The 25,398-nt window shown below is 46.5% G+C and overlaps 2 protein-coding genes across 2 annotated transcripts in view; one reads left to right on the top strand and one right to left on the bottom strand.

The window, feature by feature from the left end:
• The window catches only part of OSBPL11 (oxysterol binding protein like 11), a 38,265-nt gene extending 35,122 nt beyond the window's left edge, over nucleotides 1–3,143 (top strand). The window contains exon 13 of the mRNA XM_062498073.1: nucleotides 1,273–3,143. Coding sequence (XP_062354057.1) covers nucleotides 1,273–1,350 — 78 coding nt within the window. The 3' untranslated portion in view covers nucleotides 1,351–3,143. The remainder of the gene's footprint in view (nucleotides 1–1,272) is intronic.
• A 3,359-nt stretch (nucleotides 3,144–6,502) lies between these two features.
• LOC134047097 (TGF-beta receptor type-2-like) lies at nucleotides 6,503–23,954 on the bottom strand. The gene is made up of 7 exons (XM_062498023.1): nucleotides 23,765–23,954; nucleotides 17,685–17,835; nucleotides 15,676–15,878; nucleotides 11,886–12,673; nucleotides 11,632–11,773; nucleotides 10,351–10,478; nucleotides 6,503–6,715 (listed from the first exon to the last, which is right to left on the bottom strand). Exons 1-7 carry the CDS (start codon nucleotides 23,952–23,954, stop codon nucleotides 6,503–6,505), a joined length of 1,815 nt encoding a protein of 604 aa, XP_062354007.1.
• Between the last annotated feature and the right edge of the window lie 1,444 nt (nucleotides 23,955–25,398).

Here is a 25,398-nt window from a genome sequence, read left to right as displayed (position 1 = left end):
GATTCTACAGTTTAGCTTTGTGGGATCCATAGGAATAAGGTGACTTAGGAATTCCTTAGCATGTAAAGGTGGGACTTTGTTCTCCACTTTGTAAATGCATGGATTTTGCATCAAAATGTTTTCCAGTTTTCTGGTCTTATTTTTTTTACCAGGCACTTCCTCAGTGGCACATGAAAATAGTTTTGCATATACACATGTAAGCAGACTGTAACGCTAAGTACCCGAAGAAAATAATCAGTAGTACTAATTTTGCTGAGGTTGTGTGTTTCTGTACCCAACATATTATTGTTAGCAAATAGGAATTTTTTTAGCAAAAAATTGAGTTCATTCTCAATTTACCACTTTTTTTGTTCTTCTACATTATGTTTTGGATAGAGCTTATTTGTTTAGCATCTTAACCTGTACTTCAGTAATAGTAGTAGTAATAATATAGTAAGACTTTTAACAAGGGGAAGTGTAGCCTGCCCAGGAGGATTGGGGAATGCTAGTATGATAACTTTCAAATATGCTTTTCCTGTGATCCATGTGATGAGACCTTGCTTGTGTAGAGACCTTTGCTAAGCCCTTTGCAATAGGAGAGTTCTTAAGTAAAATTATTGCTGTTGTAGTTTAGATTCTCCTTACAGTGAAAGCTTTATCTGTTGCCCTGCAGTGATGTAATTCCCCCTCTTCTTCCTATAACTGTGATCTAGAAGGGGTATAGAACACAGGCTAAAAGGTTTCTTTTTCTTGAACATATTCCAGGTTTGTTTCATCAAGTTTAGGACTAGCTCCCATGAAGGTTTTTGTTCTCTGAAGCTGTGTTAGTATTATTAGCTCGAAGGTAGATAGTTGTATTGTTAGTATTGTTAGATTTGCTAAAGATGAAATTCTGTTGCTAGTCCAGAATACAGATGTACTCAGGAAACATTTAAACATAATCACGAGCACGGCATTTCTGGGTAAACAGCTGGGCTGAGGTAGAGCTGATCGTCCTGGGTAGCTGCCTCTCTGCTGGCTGCTTATTTGGCTTCTGAAAGTAATTTGGATCACACATTTGAGAAGAGTGGGTTAATTACAAGTGCAGTCTGCTCCCAGAGAGCGTGGGGGCTCGGCAGGAGCCTGCACATGGTCTGAAGCAGTGTCAGCAGCCTGCAGTGCTGATCTGTGGGAGTTAGAGATACCAGCTCTGTCCCTCTGCTGTTCACAGCCATCAGTCTAATAGTTATGTGAAGGCAGTTCTCCCATGGTGGTGCCTTTATGATAACCATACTTTCTCTTTTTAAACTGCAGGGAGATGGCTGGGTTTACCATAAACCGCTCTGGAAAACAGTCTCTGCTGCACAAACTCAGCAAACGGACAGTAACTAGAAAAAAAGCTGCTTTAAGATGAGTTTTCTGATTTTCCTCTCCTTTTCCTCTGTCTCTCAGACCACGGTAATCACACTGAGTGTCCCCTTTTTATGTAATTGTGCAAGTTTAAATGAGCATAAAGAAATAACTATACTAGGGCACTTTAAAGCTATTTAAAGAAAGAAATGTAAAAATCCAAGTTGTAGAGACAAACCTGCCAGGTACATTCAACCAACTTGTTTTTTTGTACGATCCAAGAGATTTTATCTGCATTGTGTAAGATTCTTCTAAGTAGATCTGATTGCAAAAGCTGCCTGAGAGAAGAAGGAACCTGTGGGATTTTAGAGTGACATAGGAACTCTTTTGGAATCTGTGTCAAGCTCTTTAATCACTGAAACCTCCTCAGTACACATGTAGACAACAGCAACAGAAAATTGCTGCTTTTATGCCCAGTAATTAACCTTCTTGGCAAAAACTGGAAGGGTGTTTGGAAGATGTGCCTGAAATCAGTATTAAGAAACAACTGGATCATGACGACCTTTTCTTCGGAGAGACCGTGTGCATGCATTGGAGGCATATGGGATGTATGTAGAGACTACTTTTCTTTTTTATGGATTTATAAAAGCAATTAGAAGTATAACCATGGAGAAATTTTTCCTCTGAAACGTTTTAATATACTTGAAATAATTGACTTGAATTGGAAAAGTAATTTGAACACTTTTCAACTCTAATTTTATTAAATCTCTTTGAGTGACTGGTTTTTCTCAAGTTATAATATAATGAGATCTGGCCTGTTTTTTCTCCTCCAACTTCTCTTCCTGAGGACTAAGGCTTTCAAAATGAACAGAAAACATACAGTTTTGTATTTAAATTTCTCTGCCCATCTAATCGTTTCAGAGATGAAGTATCAGTGTTACAAACTATCCTTTGGGTTGTTTTGTTTTTTCTCCTGTGGTGTTGTTCAGAACAAAGCAGTGAAATGTGACCTTGAATACATGGACTGTAGGTCCTGGTTTTTCATCTTACCATAAAAAAAAACAAAACTCAAACAAACATCTGATTATGCCGAGGACTGAGTATTGATTCGAAACACAATCAGATATCAGGAAACTGTATTCAGGTACAAGCATCCTTTTTTTTTTCCTCCTTTTTATAACTATTTTATTGAAGTCTAAGAATTGCTGGCAATTAAGAATAGTACTTACTATGGCTTTCGTTATTGTTGTAACTACAAGCTACCTTAATTTTTCCAACAGTGGTGCCTTAATCTGTTTTATCTTCTGATGTAGTCTTCCAATCAGTGTATATAACATTATCTACCACTTCCCAGCCATGGCAATGGCTGCACCTGATCCAACATCATGAGAACTCACAACCGTGTGATCTGGTAAGATGTTTTCCATAGAGAAGATGCAATTGTAAGAATGCATCAGAAGGTTCAAATAACGATATTAACTTTCAACACAAACTGTAAATCATGCAAAAAAAAGAAAGAGTTGGGTTTATGCACAACTGTTTTGATCCTCTTGTACATTTTTTTTTTTTTGCTGTGAAATGCACTGAGATCTCAATGCAAGTCATAGTCTGTTTGTGAGAAGTGGGGGGGGATAATAAAGCTACAAAATGATTCATTTGTTCCGTCTGCTTTCCTAGAGATCAGGTGACCAGGAAAAGAGTGGGTGGTTGTTTTCTTTTATGCTGGAGATCTGTCTGGGCTTTCCTTGGTCCCAAAAGTGGGATATTTTGGCACTATGTGCTTGAGTGGTAACTATTCTCCAGCAGAAGAATGTTTTAGGCCCTACTTGTCTTGTTCATGATATTCTCTACAACCATCCTGTTGTGATAGTTTTGGATATCCATTGGGCATTTTCATGTTTAACTGGGAATAAAAATTAAAATTAAAACAGTGCGATTAGTTCCTCCTTGTTTCTTGGTCTGCAGCACATTTGACTCCTTGGCCAATTCCAGGATTTGGGGTAGGAATCGTGGTGGCAATGTGTGAAATTCTTCCATGGTTTATCAGTGCCTGCTCCAAAATGGGGCTGGTAGAGAAACAGATTAACACTGTATAAGTTTAATAGTTGTTTTATCCATGTCACACGGCACATGTGCTTTAAATGAGCAGCAAGGCCTATGATGCAAGGCCCAGCTTTTAATATTGCAGTGATCATAGCAAAACCCAACTTTTCAGCTGAGTACACTCCAGGGATCAAACTTAAGCTAACTAAAATACAGACTTACTGCTCAGTCACTAAACTAATCTTAAAATTTTGATTTGGGATTTGTCTAGGTGATGGCTGTAAATGAGACTGAAAAGCTCCCATGTTGACCATAAACCCATTTGTGTTCCTTGCATAATGTTATTAGGCAAGTTATTTCTCTTCCTCCCTCATCTGGTATGCTTGTGATTTCACACTAAGAAAGCTGTTACTAATTTTGTTGTGTAAAAATAGACCTAATGCTGAAGAAATACTTTGATACAATACATGAAGTGATTTCTTTTAACATGGGGATGTTTCTAGGAAAAAGAAGGTAAAGCCTTCCTGTGCTCCAGTGATCACCACAACTGGTTTCTGATATGGATTTAGTTATGATGCAAATTTCTGCTGCTAGAAACAGAGGACATAGTTGAAAAACATTTAAAAAGAAAAAATCTAACCACTTAATATCCATCTTAAATTGTAAATGTGATACTTCTGAGAGTGGCAAACACCCTGCAGAGTAATGGATGTATTTTTAACTCTGACCAGATTTGATTCTCTTACATAACTGATGTTGTTTCCATCCTGTACCTTCTGGAGCAAAGGGAAGGGCTCAGGGCTGCTTCCTGTGTAGATACTTGCTAGAACCATAGTGTGTTCCAACAGGGAACATGGCAAAATAGGACATTGGCTTATGCTACTGTCTGTCTGCTTGGCTTGATTGGGCCCCACTGAAGTTAAGAGCAGAATTTTCATTGATCTCAGTGGTTTTAGGCTCCCTGAATCATAAACACATCTCAGATCTTAAATAAGTGACTGTCCTTAGTTAGAGGTGCTGTGCAGCCTGCTGCTGCTTGTAGAAAACAAAGTGTGACAAGTCAGCCCTGTTTAACACAGGCATTGAGGTGTGTAATCCTGATGGATTTGTGTTTTATGGAAAAAAATGCACTATGCAAATCAGATTGTACAAGATTTTAGGCAGGGGTAGGGGAAAAGGAAGTTTTCCAGCAGATTTATAGTATGAACTGTTGAGCCTAAGATGAAGTCTGTCTCCCCAGGAGAATTTGGATTTCAGTCATCAGAATCAGAGATGCAGCTTTCAGTGTCTGGTTTGTACAGGCTGATCCCCCCTCTGTCACTGTCACCTGTGGGAAGAGCAAGTAAGAGTGTCTTTTAAATACTTTTGAGCTTGGAAGAACAAGTGAACACATTCATCAGTGTGTCCAAACAACTTGGTGCAGAACTTGGTATGAAAATTCTGCACAAAATACTATGGGAAGGAATGATTGGACAGCCTGGGGAGGAGTTTGGTGTGTTCCTGCAGTTTTTTTATCTCCATGACAGAAAAGCTGCCCCAAGCTCTGTTTCTCTTGTGCTAGGGCAGTGGTTAATATATTAAAGAAAAGAGGCTGAAGTCAAGTGGGCTGGAAAAGGTGTATTTGTGGGCAACTGTGGAGGGTGTGCTTCAAGAGAAAAGGGTTAATTTGAAAAATTGTGACGTGTCAGGAAGTAGCAGCCAGATGAAGATTAGTGAGAATGACAGATGTGGTCACAGTTGCAGATGTCATAAGTGGTAGCTAAGCAAATTTTTTGTTATTTAGATTTGGTGCAACCTAATTCATTCGCCTTCTGTCCTTCTTTGAAATGTTTAGAGACTATTTATTTCTTGGCTTTTAATTTAGCAGCTGTAAAAACAGTCCAGGGAGGTGGAAATTATAGCTAGAGAAGAAAAGGATTTTATATGGGTTGGTCCTGTCATAACTGAGCACTTAAGAGAAACCAGCCCTGCAGATCTGCTTCCCTGCTCCACATTGAGGAGCCTTGGCTGCAGAAAACTTGTGGCTGATGCGTGGTTTTCTCCCTTCCTTGCTTTCTGGACTGATCCATGAAGCTTGTGGTGACAAGCAATGTCTTCCTCTTGGATGCTATCCTGAAAAATACACCTCTGTGTAGGTGTCAGGTATGGGCTTGCAGGACTAAGGGGCACCTGAGGTCTTTGCTCCAAAGGGTGGAGGGATTTGCACAGTACCAGGGTTCAGAGAAAGGTGTGACTTACCTTTCCTTAATTGCTTTCCAGAGTAGAGGCAGCCTGGGTTGATCTGGTGATTGTGGGAATAAAGGTCTCAGTTCAGTCTGATCCTGCTTCCCCGGGTGGGGTGACCCAGCAGGGGGGTGTGAGAATTTCTAGAAGAATTGGCCAGCACCCTTGTGTTGAGGCTGTTACTGTGGCACAGATCTGGCTAGAGGTAGCTGGAAACTGGTCTGATAGGGGAAAGGATTGTTTAGGTATCCTGCATGCAGAGTTTTTAGGGTAAAGCAGCCATGTTTACACTGTTGACTTCTTTTTTGTCTCTGAAAAAAAACCCACCTGAAATATCAATTAACCCAGGAATTCCCCAGTGAGGAAAGGTATGTTGGAGTTGCATTGTATCGGGCTTTTACAAGCTGGATTATTGTGGATCTTTGCACAATGCTGCATGAGTGATTTCCTTGGATGTCAGCATTTCTTCCATGGAGGGTGTGGTACATCTCATGATGTCTTTTTTCCTGCTACAACAGATTCTGTGTTTGTTTGTGTAGGCCATTAAAAAGAGGAAAATTGGTTTAATCACCACAGAATAAGTTAGAAAAGAAACTCATGATGGAAGGACTTAAAAAAGATAGACATGGAATTCAGGTGCTTATTAATAAAAGATTAAACGTTATTATTTTAAAAAATAAGAAAAGGAATGCTTTGCATCATTATGCATTTTAAGTAAGTACAAAGTCAGTTCATATAATAACATTTCACTTTAACCACAATATTGATTCCACAGTTCACTGTATCTGTGGGAGGAAACAGGTCTTATAAATAATTTATGTACTAGATCTTAGTTCCATTTTGAAAAACTGAGGTTCTTTTCCCCCATGAGCTAAATGCTTCTCCCTTATCCTCTTGTTCCTTGTGATGGGGACTTTTGCCTGCTGCATCACTGAATGTTTCTGCTCCCATCGCTGTCCTGGTGCTCCCCAGCTGGGGCAGCTGTTTTGCTGGCCTCGTTGTCCATGTTGTTGTTGAGGATGTCATCACAATCCATCTGTGCCATCAGGTTGAAGCGCTCAGCCACGCAGTGGGCGGTGAGCCGAGCCTCGGGGTCGTGGTCCCAGCACTCGGTGATGGTGTCGCACAGGAAGCGCATTCCCTGCAGTCAGAAGGGCTGACATTAGGATCAGAAGGCAAGAAGAAGAGGATCTAACACAGTCTCAGTGGTTTACAACACATCTGACAGCCTCCTGCATAAAGGCTGTTTTTGGCCAAGTTTAAGCACAAGGGGGATCAGCCTCGGTGAGTTGTGGAAGTGCTGCTGCTTCCACTGGCACTGTTTGTGTTAGAGCAGCAGCCTCAGCTCTCACAGCATCTGTTCCCAAACGTTCCCCATGCTCCCTGGAAACTGGCTTGTGTTGGCTGTGAGACTTAGAGCCTGTTTCCTTTTAGCCCCTATTTATTTCCTGTCTCAGCCTTGCCCATTTAGAGCAGAGAATCCTAAAATCAGGAGGGACAGGAGAGGTGTAAACAGTGACCTGTAGTTTGCTGGCTGAGCCCAGGCCTCTGGGTTTGAGTTGCACCCTGCCTGCTATACCTGGAGGGAGGGGATGGGGGGAAAGTGGTTTGCAAAGGTGGATTTGGAAATAATTTCTTAGATCTGACGACTTGTTTTAGTGGCATTCTGAAAGGGTACCAAACACTCATTGCAATGTGCAGCTGAACCTCGTTCTCTTAACACAAGACAGCATTTTATTTGAGATGTGGTGAGGTGCTTCCCAGTTTACTCCAGAGCACATGGGATACCTCTCAGGTACAATGCTTACATCTCCCAAACAGCTGTTTTTGGTTTTTTTTTTTCCTGGTCCATTTGTGTAGGGCTCTGAAAGGAGTCACAATATTTTAGACTTGGGAACAAAATAAATTATAGTATTCAGCTGGTGCTTTTCCCATTCTTTAGCTAGTGACAGAGCTAGCATCTGAAGCTGTGTTGAACCTTCCCTTGCCCATGTAATTCCATCATGTGCTATTGCTTTTGGCATCATTGTCAACTAAAGTTGGAACACAGTGGAAAAATCATTATTCTAAATAAAGCTTCATGCTTTTCAGTGGGTTTTATGTATTTCTTAATCTGCAATTAAGAGAACCCTAAAGTTTCATATGGACCCACACAGGAGGAAAATCCAAGTCCTGCAGAGATACAGGGTCAGTTCCATCTGCCCTTCTGCACCCTACTCAGAACTCACTGCTCTCTGCTAAGGTTCATTGTGCTAAATCTTCCATAATAGACACAGATTGGAGAGAACAGGATTGTACAGCAAAACTGACAGATGGTGTGTTTCAGCACCTCTGATGTCACTCATTTATTAGCTTAGTTGAAAGGATTTGAGGGTAATTGATTACATGCAAAAATGAGCTAGCTTAGGTGAAGCTTTTAAAGTCATCCTGTTCTTAAATAGGACATCCAAGATTTCTGTGCTTATTTTCCCCTGAAATCATAACGTTTGCAGTTTGCCTTATAGTGATGATGCTATTTTGAACGGTATAACTGAAACATCTTGTTTGGCTTACAAAATGAACGTAGTTTGGCTTTTATATTTGATACCTGTTTTTCTAAGATTCCAAAGGATGCTGAGTTGTACAAGTGTATTTTTAGTGGCAATACTGACTTAAGCTTCCACTGCTCCTTCCTTTCCTGCACCAGCCTCTTGTTGTGCCAGTGCATCAGTCTGTTCAGCTGCTTCATGATCCAGATTCAGGAATTTACCTGGCCAAAAAAACCCCTTTTTTCCCCCCCCTTTTTTTAATGTGCTGGGGTGTGAAACAAAGTAGGGGCACAGACCTAAGGGGTCTATAAGTTACCTGGGAAACTGGGGATGAATTTCTTCATCTGACTTTGTTGTGGGACCTTACAAGCAGTTGCCCTGAAGCAGTTATTGGGTGAGTCAGCCCTATTAGGGAAATTAGTGCTGACACTTGCTGAAAATCAAACCATGGTCTTTACTTGACTGAGAGCAAACCTGACAGTTGAAACGTGGAAGTAGTATTTAGAGCTTTGCAACAAACTTATTTTGATTAGTGAGAACATCTATGGGTGCCTCCCGTCCAGGTGAATGACTTGTCACCCGTTCTCAATGTCACCCAATGCTTTCTCCCACAGGAAGCAGCCTGGACCCCCGGAGTGGCACAAGCCGGTGGTTTTCTGCTGCTTCCCAGCAGATGGTGCTGCCCAATTCCTCATCCTAGGGAGAATGGTTGCAAAATGCCCAGAAAATGCTGTAAAGCCAAGCTTGTAAGGAGATGTTTAATAGACCAGCAGAGATTAGTCAGAGGAAAACTTTCAGCAACATGATGTGGCTTTGCTATTCCTCTTCCCCAGTGACCAATAAAAGTGGTCCAATTAAAGTTCCCACCTTATAAACCTTGCTCTGCTTGCCTGCTACACCAACCCAACTGCAGCAACATTATTTCTGGGAGGTGACTGCAGTCAGCCTCCCTTCAGCCCTGGGAGCAGTGCAGTTCAGCTGACACTCTATCAAAGCGTGAGTTTTGACAACCCAAGCTTCTGTGTATTTTTTCTGTGATTTCAAAGTTTATCAGAGACCCTGGGAGGTGAATGTCTGACATGAGTACTCAAAGGCTTCAAGTATGTGGCACTGCTGACTGAAATTCCTGTATTTGCCTTTGTCAATGAAAAGGGCTGGGTGAGCTTCAGAAATTGACTCACTGACTGATAAACTCCCTGGGGGTCCTGCAGAAGCCATGGATTCATTTGATGCTGTTTGCAGTTTTGGGCAGTCAGATCAGCTGTGAGTCTTTAGACAAACATGGTCCTGAGAGGAGACATTGTGGGGAACATGTGGCCCCCTAAGCTTGAGAAATTCTCTCTCTTTTATTTTTTCTTTTTTCTTTCTTTTTTTTTTTTTTTTGCAAAGCCTGTCTCTGTGGGCCAGAAGAGCAGAGTGTCCTTAGTGTGTGGCAGAAAGCACTGGCCTGGGGCAGAGGACCCTGTCAGGGCCAGGAGGGAGCTCTGTTTTTGTAGCAGGTTGCTCTGGGTGTGCTTGTGGGTGGTTTTAACAGAGCACATTTTGTCCCTGCTGAAATGTTCCTGTTCTAGAACACTGGGTTATACCCTCTGTGCTGACACACTTTGCTTTCAGACCTTCTGAAGGCTGGTGAAAGACTTCCCTTGACAAGCCCTGAGTCTTGCAGAGTCGCTGCTCTCAGCTTCACTCACTTTTTTCCCTAGTGTTTCACATTAAGGAGATACTTCCTGGTTTGCTCTTCCTTGTAGAAACAGAAATCTTTCTCTCATGTTGAAGGTAATTTTGAGCTTGAAACCTTCCCAGCCAAGTGGACAGATGGCTGGAGGTGCCTCTCTTCCCCTCTGTCCCTGTTGTGAATGGCTGTGTGTTTCCTGAGCCTTCCAGACAAGGTGCTAAGGGGAGAAGTGGGGTGAAATCCAATGATGTACTGTTTCATGAGAGCAGCTGTACTGAAGTGCTCCATTTTGCTGTTATCCTCACTGTATCTGAAACCCATCACCTGCCATTCACAACTTCCTGATCAAGGCTACTGATCAACACATTCTGCTGTGCTCATGGCTGGTGGCCTTCGTGCAATGAGGAAATGAGTCCAGTGGGAATGGTGAGGGCCCAGCCATCCACAATGGAGCTAAAAGTGGATCCCAGGAGTTCTGCCCACTTTTTCTTTGACTATAAATGTAACTTTTCAGCCTGGTTTAGTGAGGACAATGAATGTTGCTCTTTTCTGAGCCAGTTGCTCCCAGCTTACCTGGTGTACCAGCCAGCTGCTTGGGATCTCAGGCCGGCCTCTCCCATGCAGCACGATGTCCCTCATGGTGTCCACACAAGGCTGCTCCTGGACTTTCGACCCAAAAGGCAGCTCATAATTCTTTACCTCTGCAAGGGAGCAATACCAGCATTACAAGATGTTTCTAATGCATTCTCTGCTTTGTTTTGGTATGGCCCACCAGATGAGAATGGATTTAACAGTCTGCAAAAAAATAAGCAGATCTGGAAATAACTGATTTGAACACAGAAATGTGCTGGGTTTTCATGTAGAGGTTCTTTCCAGAGACCAAGGAACCATTTGACCTCCTCCCCGAACCCAAAAGATGCAGTACAAAGGACCTGGTTTGTCTTCAGGTGAGACAATTTGAGCAGGCAGAAAGTACTGTGCTGGTGAAGGATGGGGGAGGGGTGGCTGATATGAAAATTTCCAGATTTCTGCTACAGGCAGGGAATGGATTAGAGGAGAAATGGCCCTCCTGGAAGAGCAACTCCATGTCATGGAAGACCAGGGAGAAAACTGGCTATTGGCAGAGGTGAGAGGCCACCCTGGTTTCTGCCAGCTCCTGCCTGGATGTGAATGCAGGTGAGAGATGGGAATGCTGGCTTGGGAACAAAGGATGCATGGGGCATCGAGCCAGGCAAAGGCCTCTGACTGCTGACCATGGGGCTTGCAGGGCAGTTGGAGCAGCTTTCTGGCCAAAGGTTGGGGGTTCCTGCAGTTCAATGGACTTGTGAGTGGGTGGGAGAGGGAAGGAAGGTAAATGGGAGCAGGCAGAAAGCAGGCAGGCCGTAGCTCCAGGGCAGTTAAAGAAGTGTTTTGCTACACACAATTGTACACGCCAGGATGTGGCTCTGGGAAGTGACAGGGTGTGTCACACTGTCAGAGGCTGGGGCTTGTGAGTCCCCATTGCAGCACAAGCTTTCTGGTGTTGTCTGAAGGAAAAAATGGTTGAAGAGTGGGAGGCACCTTTGGCTCTTCCTGCTTGGTTTGCTTTGCATCACCAGCACAGGCTCCATGGGACTTGGTAGCTCATCAGCTTTGAGCAGGGGCTAGACCAAATTTCCCTATGGGGACCTGTTCTGCTCCTTGACCACTGAGCCACCCCTTAAGCCGTGGCACACACAGCAGGGGAACCTGTCACCAACTCCTGGCAGCCCTGCAGAGAGCTGGGCCGCCCCAAGTCGTGTCTGGTGCCATCAGCTAGTATGTGGAAGTGAGGGAGGAAAAAGGCACACAGCAACCGGGGTGCAATGCTCCTACCTCCTACCACTTCACATCTGGAGGCCATTTCCCACAAAACCAGGGCCATGGAGTAGACATCCATCTGCTTGAAAGACTCCAGGTCTTCCAGGTTCACTCTGGACTCCAGGACCTCTGGGGCCATGTACCTGGCAGTGCCCACCTGGGCACAGAGAGGAGAGAGGCATTAGCAGGGGTGGGTGAGGACTTTGGCCCCGGGACAGGGGTGTGGCTGGCAAAGGCTCCTCCAGAGAGGGTTGGCGGGTCATACTTGCCTGCCCGCTGTTGGCAAAGTCATCCACTGTGAGGGAGGGGTCGAGGCGTATGGCGATGCCGAAGTCGCAGAGCACGCACTCCTGCTCGTTCTTCACCAGGACGTTTGTGCTCTTGATGTCGCGGTGGGCGATGGGGATTTTGGGGTGGCCGCAGGCGGTGTAGTCGCTGTGAAGGTGGGCCACCCCGCTCACCAGGGAGCCAGCCATCTTCTGCAGCTCCATCCAGCTCAGCACGTGGCAGGAGAGGTAGTCCTTGAGGTTGCCCCGGCTGTGGTAGGCGGTGATGAGCCAGTACTCCCGGCGGGGCCCCGTGCCCCGGTCCTCGGCAGTGAGGAACTGCAGGACGCTGTCGTGCCTGAGGCTGGTGTCAGTGAAGATCTGGCTCTCGTTCTTCCAGGAGGAATATTCCTCGCAGGGGAAGATCTTCACGGCCACCGTCTCGTACTGCCCCGAGCGGCTGTGGCTGAGCTTGGCCCTCCACACCTCGGCGAACTGCCCCTTGCCCACCATCTCGTCCAGCTCGATGGGCAGCAGCTCCGCGGGGCGGCTGCTGGCCGGGCTCTCATCCATCAGCACGGACAACTTCTCCTCCCGCTCGCTTGCCTTCCCTGGCTCCGGCAGCGCCGGGGGCTGTCCCTGTTTCCCACCCCACGCCTTGGCTCTCTTGCGTCGCTTCTGTGTGCGGCAGAGGTAAAATATCACCGTGATCATCACCGCCACCAGCAGCGGGGGCAGGAGGCTGATGGCAGCCACTGGGATCACCTCTTTGCTCTGCAGCATGGAGTAGCCTGAGGGGAGGAAAGCAAAGGCGAGGTGCTGCTGCTGCGGGTCTGCCACAGCTCGTTTTCATCACGCGGAGGAGGAAAGTATGCAAAGCTGTTAACGGAGCGCAGCCCTTTGCGGGGCCGCACAAAGGCTCATCCCGGCACAGAACCCAGATGTAGGCACTTAGCAAGGGGAATGATCTGTTTTGGTCTCAAATTTAGCTCCAGTTACCAACAGAAGATACAGGCCAGCATCACTTGGAAGGGACAGTGTGGCACAAGAGACTGCAAAGGGCCTTTTGGAGGTCCCAAGTGCTGCTTATACTCGTGGCAAAGGGAGCTTGGCTGGAAATAACAATGATAAATCCGAGGCAAGGCTCGAACATAGCAACTCTCTGAGGGAATTTAGGGCTGAAGCTTTTCTGGACCCCTGTGGTACACAGAGAGCCAGGAGGGATGTTGAGGGTGGGCAGTGTGCAGGACCACCCAGCGCAGGGAAGTGCCGGGATGCTTTGCAGGATAATTAGCACACAGGAGCGTCATTTCAGCACTTGTCTGCCAATGCTGGCATCTCCTTCCTCAGCCCATTACAACAGCAACCCCAACAATCACCAGGGCATGGCTGCATTTGTTTTATTTCTCTTAAACCCTCTGTTGGCCTTCAGATTGTTGGAGGAGGACACGCACACAAAGCCATAACCCTCACACAACGTATAATTGCCTGATCCTTTGATGTTCGTGATTCCTGGAATAAACATGCTGACTTCACTAGAGATACTCAAGTAAAATCTTACTCAGAGGTTTTTCTGCCAAGTATAATAACCCAGGGGAAGAGGGATAAGAATCATTCCATAAGCAAAACTCTCGCTGCTTGACCTCAGTGTGTGCAGATCATAATTCAGGTTCTGGAAAAACAGAGCATTTAGCTATTTTCCTTGGCAAATTTCAAAAAAATGTGCTGCAGCTAATTTCTGCAAGGCTGTGAAAGCGTTTCTAAAATGGGCATCAGGTTTAAACCACAAGATCAACCTAAACTGATATAAATCAATAACTAACTCAGGAATATGTTTATTTTGGAAAGCATTGGGCTTGGATATCACCTACTGCTTTAATGGATTTACCCGATGCTTTGGATCCCATCTTTGAAACTCTGAAGAAAGAGAAGATATTTTTAAGGGAGTTATGTGCACAAGTCCTGAAGAGGGGAAGTTAACACAGCTTCAGGAAATTCCTTTGTGAGGATGCCCCCTTCCTGATGGAAGTCCTTTGATGCACAGGGGTTGCAGCTTAGAGCCCTTCTACGGAGAGCAAATGTAGTTGCTCTGGCAATAGCCATAGGTCTGTAAACCCAGATGTTGTCGAGCATTGCTGCATGGATCTATCCTTCCCTGCTGAGGGGATGTAGACCTCCAGGGCCAGGCTCAGCTGGAGCACAGGTGGAAAGGACTTGCCATGCTCCATCCTACCCAGCATCTTCCCAAGGTCTCACCTGGGCTTCTGGGTGCACAGCTTTAGGAAATGATGGCTCTGTGTGTTCATTAGTGTGGTCTCTGAACTCTGATGGAGTCCCCTGCACCCTAGGGTGAGGGCAATGCCACCCAGCAGCCCGGACCTGAAAGCAGAGCTTAAGGAATCAAGAAACATGAAAAAAAATCTGCCTGCTTCAACTGCCAGATAAGTGCTTGTCTCCGTTAGATATTTTTCTGCTCAGGAGTTGTCTATACCATTGAATATGACCATAAGTTAATATTTAGAATGCAAACTATCCCTTAAAGCAGAAGAAAAGGATGTAAAGAATGGGGTCTGTGAGCCTGGGGTTTGTCTAAGCTGGCCCCACGGCTCATACCTAAGAGGAGAGAGTTGGTAAAGACCCGCACTGCTCTTGCTCTGGTGGCAGGAGGAGGCTGGTTATGGAGCCTTTGCTGGGGGCGGCATTTCCAATGAGCCAGTTGTCATTTTTGTGTGAAATTACATATCCCAGCATCAGCTTGGGGATTTGACTATCTCTCCCTAGAAGTGTGTGTACCTGTTATGTTTGGCTGGGGAAGCAGCTAAGAACTGCCAAATATAGCATCATTTGCCTCCATTAAAGTGGCTTGTTTGTTCAGAGAATTTACATTTTGTGTGATGTTTTTCTTTTTCCATTATGTTTCAGGAGAAGCTATGCCACTGGCTTGCAGGTTCTGCTTAGGCTCATTTTCAGCATCTCCTTGTTCTATGATTATGGAAAATTGGAGGCGTTTCACTTTGCTTTGGTTACAGGTTGAATTCTTGATGGACACTTGGATAAACCTGGTTCACTTGGAGTTGGGCAGGTTTAGACAAGCCCCCAAAGGCTCTGTTTGGAAATATTTCCAAAGCATATGACCCTCCTGAGATACAGAAACGAGCTGCCTCAGCTTTCCCTCCTGTGGATTTACAGCTCCCATTGGATCTCCAGCCATGTGCAGCAGTGTGCCAAGCCACGTTCACGTGTGTGCTCAGCACCCGGGTGGCTCCAGCTGTCCCTTCCTGACGGAAACACTGCTGCAGGAATTCCCAGGAAAGCAGCAGGGGAGGCATTGCTGTGTGCCCAGCATCTCCACATCTTCAGGTTGCAGCCGTGGGGGACACCGGCAGTTCCCAAGGGTGTGTTCTGGGGCAGGATTTGCTCTGACACAATTTATTTAAAGCTTTCAGAGCTTTTGACTCACACTAGGTTACATCAGCTCCTGGGTTCCCCTTCACCTGAAGAATGCTGAAGGTGCTGAAGGCACAGCCCACTGAGATATGGTGGATTTTCCATCACCTGGTGTTTCCAGACAGGGGATGGAGGTATTGCTGTGAGGAATGCTTTGGCCACAGGAAAAATGTTGGGCTCAGTAACAGGGTAGAGATTTTAACTGGCTTGTATATAGGGAGGTGAAAGAAGACGACAAAAGAGCCTCTACTGCTATCGCATCTCCTACTCTGCAGGAAATACAAGGGATTTGTCATTGGTGCTGGGTGCTGCTCCCCCCATAAATGACATTAACAAAAACACTCACCATTGGTGTGGTTCTCAAAGATGAGTTTGTCGTTGCACTCCTGCTCATCCACACAGCCACAGACGTAGATGATCCCATCCTCGCTGGGCTGGTGGCTCATGATGCAGCGTGAGGTGTTGTAGTTGGGGACCATGAAGTTTTCGATGGGGCGCTGGGGGTTGTGGCAGAGCGTGCTGATCCTGATGCTCTCGTTGTCCTGCCTCCTGCATGTGACAAATGAACCGACACAGTGTTAGCCTGGCAGCTTGGGCCTTGTGTCACCTCTGCATCACCTTAAACCCAGCTCTAAGATCGTTTCTTTCAGGCTGTGTTAGGAATGGGTTGTTTGCAGTGGCTCTGGTGCAATTCTACTTCCATGTACTTATAGAACCAGTGATGGGGATGACTGGCCCTGCACAGGTTACAGCATTGCAGCTGCTCCTGGGTGCATTCAAAGAAATGACAACCATTCATTACTTTTCCAGAGACAGCCTCTGCCTCCTGACCTGGTGATGCAGAGCGGGGGGGATGAAGGTATGGAGAGATTTCATAATGTCTTTGAGGTCAGCTGAGTAGTCAGACACAAAAGCTGAGGAAAGAACCTAAATTTATTACTCTCTCCCTGATGAAGTCCCCCAGTTTCAGCACTCCCTACATTTTCTTAAGGCCACCAGGTAGCTCCCAGATGAAGAGTCCAAGGAGGGTGAGATCCCTTCTGCCAAGGCTGGAGCCCTGGAGGAAATGAGCATGAGGCCAAAGCTGCTGCTGTGACTGAGGTACCCACTCAGGACAAGCTTGGATGATCCACATATGCCTCTGCAAGTGAGCAGCAAGCAGCAAGGCTGGTCTGGAGGTGAGCCCTTCCTGCAGGGATCTTATTCTGTGGATGAATCTTAGAATGGGATGGGAGATGCTGGAGGGGTTGGCAGATTATTTGTGACTGCATAGCTGCCTCACTCCATCCAATACACGATGCAGGGTGCAGCTCCATCCTGTGCCATGGGATTTCTTCCCTGGCATGGGGATTCCTGCTGCAGGGGCCTTGATTCTTCCAGTACATGTGGGCTGAAATTGGGAAAAACCCAATGACACACTGATTGACTACCCAGGATTTAAGGTAGCTTCACCATATGTGCATGTGTGCATAGGGGAATTTGGGGCAGGGGGTGGATTTTGTTGTTTGTTTGTTTGTTTGGGTTTCTTGTTGTGTTTTGCTTTTTAAAAGTTCATAATACAACAATTAGATTGAGGCAAACTCCTACTGAAAGCTGGCATCCAGCATTCACGCTAATTAGCAGGTTGAGATAAAGCCTAGCGATAAGTGCTTGGCTGGCTTTCACTTTGGCAGTCAAATTAAAAGGGAAAGTGGAGGAAAATCACTCTGGGCAGACCCAAAATGGATGGTTTTTTTAGTTTTGCTCATGGGGAGCAAAAAGCTGGGGGAGGAACTCTTCTGAGCCAAACCATGCGCTGTGAGCTTGGCCGGAAATGCAAGATTGTGTTCCCTGTCCAGGCACCTCTCGCAGGAGCAGAAAAGGACTTTTTCCAGGGGATGGGAAAGAAGTGGGTTAAACCCAGTGGGTTAACCCTAGTGTGGTGCCAGCTCAGATGTCCATGTGCTGGATGGGGACTGACCCTGGCTGCACCCCTGCATGTGAACTGAGGTTTCACCCGCCTGATGCAAGAGGACCTCATAGGTTTGGAGGTCAGGGTTGCTGGTTTGCCTTGGGGTTCAGCTTGTAAAGCTAAATTCAGAGGTTTGTGGGATTTTCTAGGTCCAGCAGCAAACTTGCCATGCTTTGCGTCAGGCACTCAAAAGCTTAATTTATTTAGAAAATAAACTGGTATTAATTACAGGGCAGACCAAGTGACTTTTTTACAGCGCATTGTAATTTTCATTATAATGGAGTCAAGGAAAGAGGAAGAGAAAGTCCCGAACTACTGCAATAGGCAATAACACTAGCACAGGAGTACACACATGAACCCCTTCTTCCCCTCCATCTCCCCTTGGGGAGGGAATTTCCTCTTACCATATTGCCACGCAGATCTCGTAGGGGTCCTCGCAGTAGGAGTTGAGGTTGCAGTTGCTGTAACACACCTTGTCCTCGCAGGCTGGAGCTGTGGAGTCGCACCACTTGCACAGGTTGGTCTTGAGGCTGCGGCGGGCGCCGGCGCTGCAGGCTGCGGGACAGAGCGGGGCTGCGGGTGAGCGACCACAACCACCATCCCCAGCGACTCACACGGCCGGGCGACAAGGAGCCTCAGCTGACCCCGTTTCTCTATGCATTTTATTTTTTAAAGCTCTTGTCTTTTACTCCATTGCGCAGCCAATTGTGCTTTGTCTTATCCCAAAGCCTCGAGGAGGTGGGAGAACGCTGCCGGCAGGTGCCGCCGGACAAAAGCCTGGGAAACTGCAGAGAATCGCGTTTTATCCCTGCTTTTCCCGTACCATTTATCATCAAGGGGACATTTACTTCTTCCTCTACAACCCAGGCTCAAATTGGCATCCCGAGTACGTTCGGTGTTCGAAAAGGGACATCTCTGAGTCTCTGTATCCCTTCATTTGAAGGCATCATAAAGACTTCCTTTATTCTCCTCTCATCAGGAAGAGCGGTGCTGGGGAGGGATGTACAGCCAGCTGGGACAGCTCCCTCCTCTCCTGCTGTCTCCTCATCCTCTCCCTACCTATTCAATGAGGCCAAGCTGGGAAATGTGTTGGTACCCACTCCCCGAGTGTCTGTGGCTAAGATTTTCCAAGCTCTGGGGCAACACGGGCTGCTCCCTCCAGTGCTCCCACTGTCCCAGCACAAGATGCTCTCCCGCCCTTGGAGCCTCAGATGTGCCACAGCAGCAGGAACAGCTGCTGCCTGTGGGGAGCTGCTCTGCCTCTATCTCACAGGCATAACATTATCTCTATTTTTATAGAAAGGGTACATGAACCATGCTTGGTTAAAGGATAAATCCGAGCTAAATTTAAACTTCCTGTCTTAAGGCTGCTGAATGTCTTTAAAAAAATGCTACTGAGTGGCTTATGTAGAAATATATATTTATATTTTTTTAAAAACTTAAATGTATGCACTCTAAAGTGTTCAGGTATGAACCTGAACTATAGCAGCTAATTTTTTTAAGGTTTGGGCCGTCCATGGCTCTCTGGCTGCCTTGTCCCTGAACCACCCAGTAGTGCTGGGTGCTCCCAGCTCCTATGGAAAGGGCAATCATAGCTCACTGTGCTGCCACAGCCCTCACGGCGTTTTCTATCACCACCTGTAAGTCTGAAGAAGAAAAACTGCAAAATCCCTGACTATGGCTTGGGGAGCCTTAGCCCCTGCAAGCAGGGCCCTGCTGGTCCAGCACAGCCATGGGCACCCTAGGTCTTTCAGCAACTTGCACGAGCTTTTGTGTTCTTGGTGGTCACATCTGTGACCTGCCTGCATTCCACAGCTGAGCCCATGGACCCTTTTTAATTCATATTCTGTCCCAACAGCATAAAGGGGTTTTTAGCTTCTCTGCTCCCCAAATCCAGGGCATGCAGCCTGGTCTGACAGCATCCCACATGCCTACTCTGCTTCCCTCACCAGCCCAGACCCCCCTCCCTGTGACAGTTGTAAAGAACTGCTGGAAGGCTCCCACACAGAAATAAACCATTTACAAGCTCCCATGACCTTGTATGTAGGGCCAAGGCTAATGGTGGGGGTAAAACCTGGGGGCAGAGGAAAAGCCTATTGCATCTGAAGGCTGGAAAGTGGAAAATTTGTTTTAAATGACCCATACCAGGCTTAAAATGCAGCTCAGCAGGGATTGTGTTGTGCCAGGCTTTGGGGGAGCAGGGTAGGTGAAGATGTTGCCCACAATCTCTTGCTCAGCATTCCCCCTCCCCGCACCGTCCATGAGGCTGCTCTGGCCCCACTGGGGCACCCTGATATTTTGTGGGTGACCTCAAGACATCCAGTTACCCACATCCATTCAAGGGTTAGCTACTGAAACTATGGCTTCAGCTGGGATTTGTAGCACCTGCAGCCAGCATGAGCTACCCTCACCTCCCTGCCTTGCTCTGAAGAGTAGAGCTTGCAGAATCTTTTGCAAAACTCCACTGGAGGATGAGTTTTGAGCATGGAACAGAAATCAAGCCCGGATGTTGTGTGCAGCCTTCAATCTACAGTGGCAGCCACCGCACACCTACAAACTCTATTTGCATAATTCAATGGGAACAGAGAATTGAAGGTAAACTGGTTTCTCACCCCAAACCCAAGTCCTACCACACCCAGGCCTGTGCTCTGGTAGTGTCACTGCCATAATTCCTCTTTCACCCCTTCAGCTGAACCCATCCACAGCTCGTGCTGTGCTTGCAGCAGGCTGGTGTGGGATTGGCTCAGCACCATCACCACAGGGATACCTGGAGGCTCTGCAGAGGAGGAACAAAAGGACAAATCCAAGTTGTGGATGTTGCTGGTGCAGAATGAGGTTGGCTATTTTTATGTTTATACCTACCAGGTGTGTTATTTACTTATTTATATCTAGGGATTGCTTGAGATAGAGAAGAAGGTCAGACTTGCCAGTAATGCATTGATGCATGTGGTGGGGATCTTGGCTTGGCTGTGCTGTGCAGAGGGGAAGCCAGGACAGATGAAGGAGTTAAATATGGAAACAAGATCCAGAAATACAGTGGTAACTGGACAAAATTCTTTGGAGACAAATTGTTCTAAACTAACTCAGGCTGTGATTCTGTTATCTGCTCTGCAAGAAAGGTCAGAGCAGGAATATCTCTTTTTTTTCACCCCCTCCCCTTCTTGTCCTAGGAAGCTAAAAAGAAGTGCACAAATCCCACTGCAAGGTTCTTCAGGACTGTGTGTCCTTGAACCATTAGCTCGTAGGTACAATTTAACTGCCACATCACTCATCTTGGCCCTGATTAGACCCAGATGAACACTTTCAATATTAATAGTCGGATGATTTAATAAAGCTGCACAAGCAGTAAAAGTAACAATACACTTCCATAAACGGGTTCCAGATGTTGCCAAGGCAAATGCTAAACATCAAAATACAAACTTCAAAAAAAAAAAAGTCAGGGGAAAAAAAAAGCTGGATAAGCAAAACTTGGAACAAACTATAAACTAATTAAATGTGGGTTGAGTTTTCCAAAAATAAATTGAAGCCATAAGGATGTGATGTGAGCCAATAAATAGTACAGTTAGTCAAAGTTATTGTGGAACGACAGTTGGAGAGGTGGTTTGAAGTCACTGATAGGTGGGCTCACAGCAAGCTTGGCTTCCCATCAATAGGAAGGCTTGTTCTCCTGTGCACGAGAGCAGGATCAAATCTTCTGGTATCTGTAACTGGGACCCCAGAGAGGTTACTGAGAGAATATGAGATGATTTTCAAGTCAGGGAATAAAGGAAAAAGGATGCTAGAAGGGCTTGTGTCTCTCCTGCAATAGCAGCAGGGGTGATACCACCACCCAAGGACACCAGGATATTTTTTCCTGTGTGTCAGGATAGCCCTCCAACCTTCCATTGTCCACAGGGCACCCCCAGCCTCTGGCCACCTTTAAAGCCCATAGAAACACTTCTGCTGTAGTCAATAACCCACCCTCTTCCCTGTAGAGGAGTCATTGAAAACAGCTTTCCAAGAGAATTTCACCCCAGTCCCATCTCTGCAGATACAGAAGGAGCCACCCGCAGCAGATGAGCTTTCTGCCAGCAGGGACTGCACCTGTAAGAGCATGGAGGGGGATTTTGTGAGCCCCTCTCTACCACTGCAGCTCCAGAGAACAGGTGGGTCATCCAGCACCTAGCTCTGACTCCAGTTTTCCCCACAGTGTGGTCCCCAAGGAGGAGGAACCACTAAAGGAGCAATTTGGGGGTGCAGGAACAGCGCGTTTGTTACAGGCAAGGAGAAAGCACCTCGTAGCCCAAGCAAGGGCAGGAAATGCATTTCCACCGAGGGGCAGAATGAACACTTCCAGTTCTCAAGTATTCTCCCTGCCATGCTGCTTTGGGACAGCTAAACACCAAGATAGGCTTAAGGGAATATGTTTGGAGTGAGATGCTAGGACACTTATTCCTGTTTCCAGCTCTCCCCTTCCCAAGGTGGAAGGGGACCAAGGCCTTTGTTACACAGGACCTTCAGATCACACTCTGTCTTGCAGTGGTAACTGTCCTTACATTGCTTGTATTTCCCAAGGACGAAGAAAAATTGATAATTTTTAGATCACAAATGTTCTGCAGTGAGGTCTATCTGCTCTTTTCTGTGTATCTGCAAGCACCCTGGGATGGGGCTGACACTATTTCAGCAGTCACAGAGGGCTGCCCACCTTGCTGTTACTGTAGTGACTCTGGGAGCCCCTGCATCATCTTTTCCATGCAAGTCAGTCAACCTGTAATCCCCAGGCTTTGCTGGGAGAGACTAAGGCTAGGGGGATTAGTTAAGGTGCTCTTTTCTTTTTCTAATCAGCAGTGAACTTAAGCACAGAACTGGAGAGCAGCTCTAACTAAACCCTGCAGCCCTGTTATTCCTGGAAACCCCCAGACAGATGCCCTGATGGAAACACAACCTGAACTGGGACCTGCTTTCCCACCTGGGTGAGCCGTGTTCATGGTGTGTCCTGTGTCGGCCACCAAGTTTAGGATTAGGTTTTACTTTGGGCTTTTATCCATGGTTAACGACACAAACACACAATAACAGAGCCTCTCATACAATTATTACAAGAACAAACAAATTCTTTCCCTTTTATACGCAGTACTTTGTTTTTAAGATTAATCCAACAGCAGAGCTGATGGGCTCGGCTCTCTGCTGACCCATGTGAGAGCACCAGGTGTTCCCCATCACCAGGCTGCTTCTGAGCTGCCTCCTCCATGAGGCAACAACCAGTGCCACAGATGGGCATCAGGGTAATTCCTATGCCCTGATTTCCAGGAAATTCTGTGCAAGGTCAGAAATTCCCATGAAAGTTGTTCAGTGTGACCTGTGTAACAGTGATCCCAGATTTCTTGCAGTCAGTTTGATCTGGCTCTGACCTATCGGAAAATGCCTGATCTAGTTGCAGCATCCTGCTGTGCTGCAGAATCTCCCCAGAGCCAGACCTCAAAGTGTTGTACTTCTATTTTAGGTGCAGCTCAGTTTCCTCCAGCAAACTCCTGTTCTCCAGTGGTGGGGTCTGGTGCTGCTTTCAGCTGCTGAACCAAAGAGGTTTTTAGTGTCAGACTGTTCCTCTCTGTCTGTGTGTTTTACACTGTATCTTTATCTTCCTAGGAGATGTAGAGCAGACCAAATGGAGCTGGAAAAACTTAATATCCCAGTTTTTGCCTCTGCAAGGCAGAAGCTACCAGCTCTCCCAGGAAATCCATCCGTTCTGCATTCAGATCAGGGGACCAACCCAGGCTCCACCCTCAGGTATGTGGTCCCATATCATCCTACATAATAAATACTGTATTTGGCAGAGTACAGTATGGGCAAGGAACGAGCCAGAAGTGTTTCCTGGTGCATAAAAAAGGACTGATTTTGATTGTGTTAGACACCAGTTCTTCCAGTGCCAGGAAGACATGCAGTATACATTTCTGGTTTGCTTGGACCTTCTTCAAACAGGCTGGTAACTGACTTACTCTGCCACTTGTTTTCCCTTTGTGAAAATATCCCTTTAAATTCAGTGTTTAGCAAATACTGCTTAGTCCCATTACAAAGTAAATTGGGTATGGATCATAACAGCAGGCTTCTCCAGTCTCTTTCAGATGCTTAAATTACATCATGATCTAACTTCACCCAGGGGAGGGACAAGCTCTGCAGATTGCTGTCCGTCCTTCTGCTTTGGTAATCTCCGGTATTTCTCGGGTGCCTTTCACAGTACATCAGTGCAATGGCTCTGCTTTTGGGGCATGGGGATGTTTAGTACTGATGTACCCCAGGGCTGTGCCCCAACAAAACCAGCAGCATCCAGGCAAGCTGGAATGCCAGGGGCCCGTGAGGAGATGCCTGGCACTTAGCAGGGAGAATTTGGCCAGAGCAGTTTCTCTTTGTTTTTGGTCAGTTGATGTCTGGGTGAGGACAGTGGAGTGCACCTGGCCCTGAGCTCCTCCATCTGCCGTCGGAACTACTTGTCTCCTCCATCCACTCTGACCTGATCTCAAGTTTCTTTCACAGATTTCAGTTTCCGGCCCCCAAAATTGGTCCTGCTGGGACAGCCCCTGCTCCAGCCCTTTGTGTCCCTGGGGGTAGGGATGCTGGGTCCGGTCTGTGTCCAGCACCGGGGGCTGGCAGGGCAGCCCGTGCCTGTGGTGGGGGTGCTGCAGGGGGCAATTATTTGCCATATTGTGCTCTCATTTGTGTTTAAAAACAACAACAGCTTAACTGACTCATAGGTCCTACGGCCTCTGAGTCATTTTTTATTTCTGGATTTCTCTGCTCTGCCCTTTGCAATGAAGGCAATTGCATGCTCACACACACACACACACACACACACACACATCAAGTTCACATTTGTTTTTCCCCTATAAAAACAAAACGATTTCCATACCATTAATGAAACAGAAATGGTTTGACTTCGCGTACCCTGGCTTTTATTTTCCATTGTATAAACTCTGCAGATGAAATAATGATGGTTGTAAAGTAAACCTCTTTTTTTTTTTTTTCCTTTCCCTTTCCAGGCAGCCTCTTTTCGAAATAGCAATAGGGAGTCACTTACAGGCTTGGCTTGTGCTGCGCCTGTAGTAATTAACCCCTTCATCCCCAGGTTTTCCTCTGTTGGAAGTTAGCCATGGCATGGGTGAAGGCATCAGCAGGTCTCCTCTGGGACATAGAAGCAAAGCTGGGGAGCAGAGCAGGCAGGGAAATGTGGGAAAGGAGGCCAAGAGCTGCTTCAGGCAGAGCAGTGGGGTGTGCCTGGAGCAATACACATGCGGGCTGGACAATTTTCCTGGGAGAGCCAGAGTGCCGGCACTGCAGGGCCAGAGCTACCTTCAGTCTTCCTACACCCACCCTTTTTTTGGATTTAAATCAGCACCACCGTTTTGTGCTTAGCCTGGCAGCCCCATTCTGGCTCATCTCCCTTCCTTCCCACTCCCTGGGGACCACCGGTGAAACATTCTCTCTCCTCCACACACCGATGCAGAAATAATCTGTGGTAAATAATTAATCACCTAATCTTGCTCTTTCTGTTTACAGGGCTGTTATGATTTTATGAAGTACTCGGAGGAACATTATTGGGGTGAGGTAATTCCTTACCCAGCAGCAGATCCAGCTGGAGCTGGGTGTGTGAGCACGTGCCTGCCTTGCCCTGCAGGATGGGGTGAGCTGTCCTCTCCAGGAGGGTGTGAGCTCTGCTTCTTGATAGACCCTTACCATCACACACAGTCTGTCTGTCTTCAAGGCCTCCACATGTGCCACAAGCATTTTTCCTAATCACATTTATCGTGCAACAGCACAACCCTGCATCCCCCCAGCGCTGGATCAGCTTCACTGATGCCTGGCCCGGGGGGGTTGGTGACACTGACTGAGATACTGTTCCTCTTCCCAGACTGGGTGATGTGTTTTATATTATTTCTCTTGGATTTATTAAGCATTATGTAACTGGCTAACCGATCCCGCATGCGATGCAGTCGTGGCTGATTTCATGTCAGTGGAAAATAAACAAAAAAATTGTTCTGAAGTGGCTAAACTGAAATTCATTTCCACATGCAGAGCAATTCCTGGAGGATCTTTCCCATCTCCTCGTGGTTAATTTGCATCCAAGCTCTCATGCAACCCGTTAGAAAA

Source organism: Cinclus cinclus, chromosome 9 (assembly GCF_963662255.1).
Source record: "Cinclus cinclus chromosome 9, bCinCin1.1, whole genome shotgun sequence".
Classification (NCBI taxonomy): Eukaryota; Metazoa; Chordata; class Aves; order Passeriformes; family Cinclidae; genus Cinclus; species Cinclus cinclus.
This window is presented reverse-complemented; position numbering and strand designations above follow the sequence as displayed.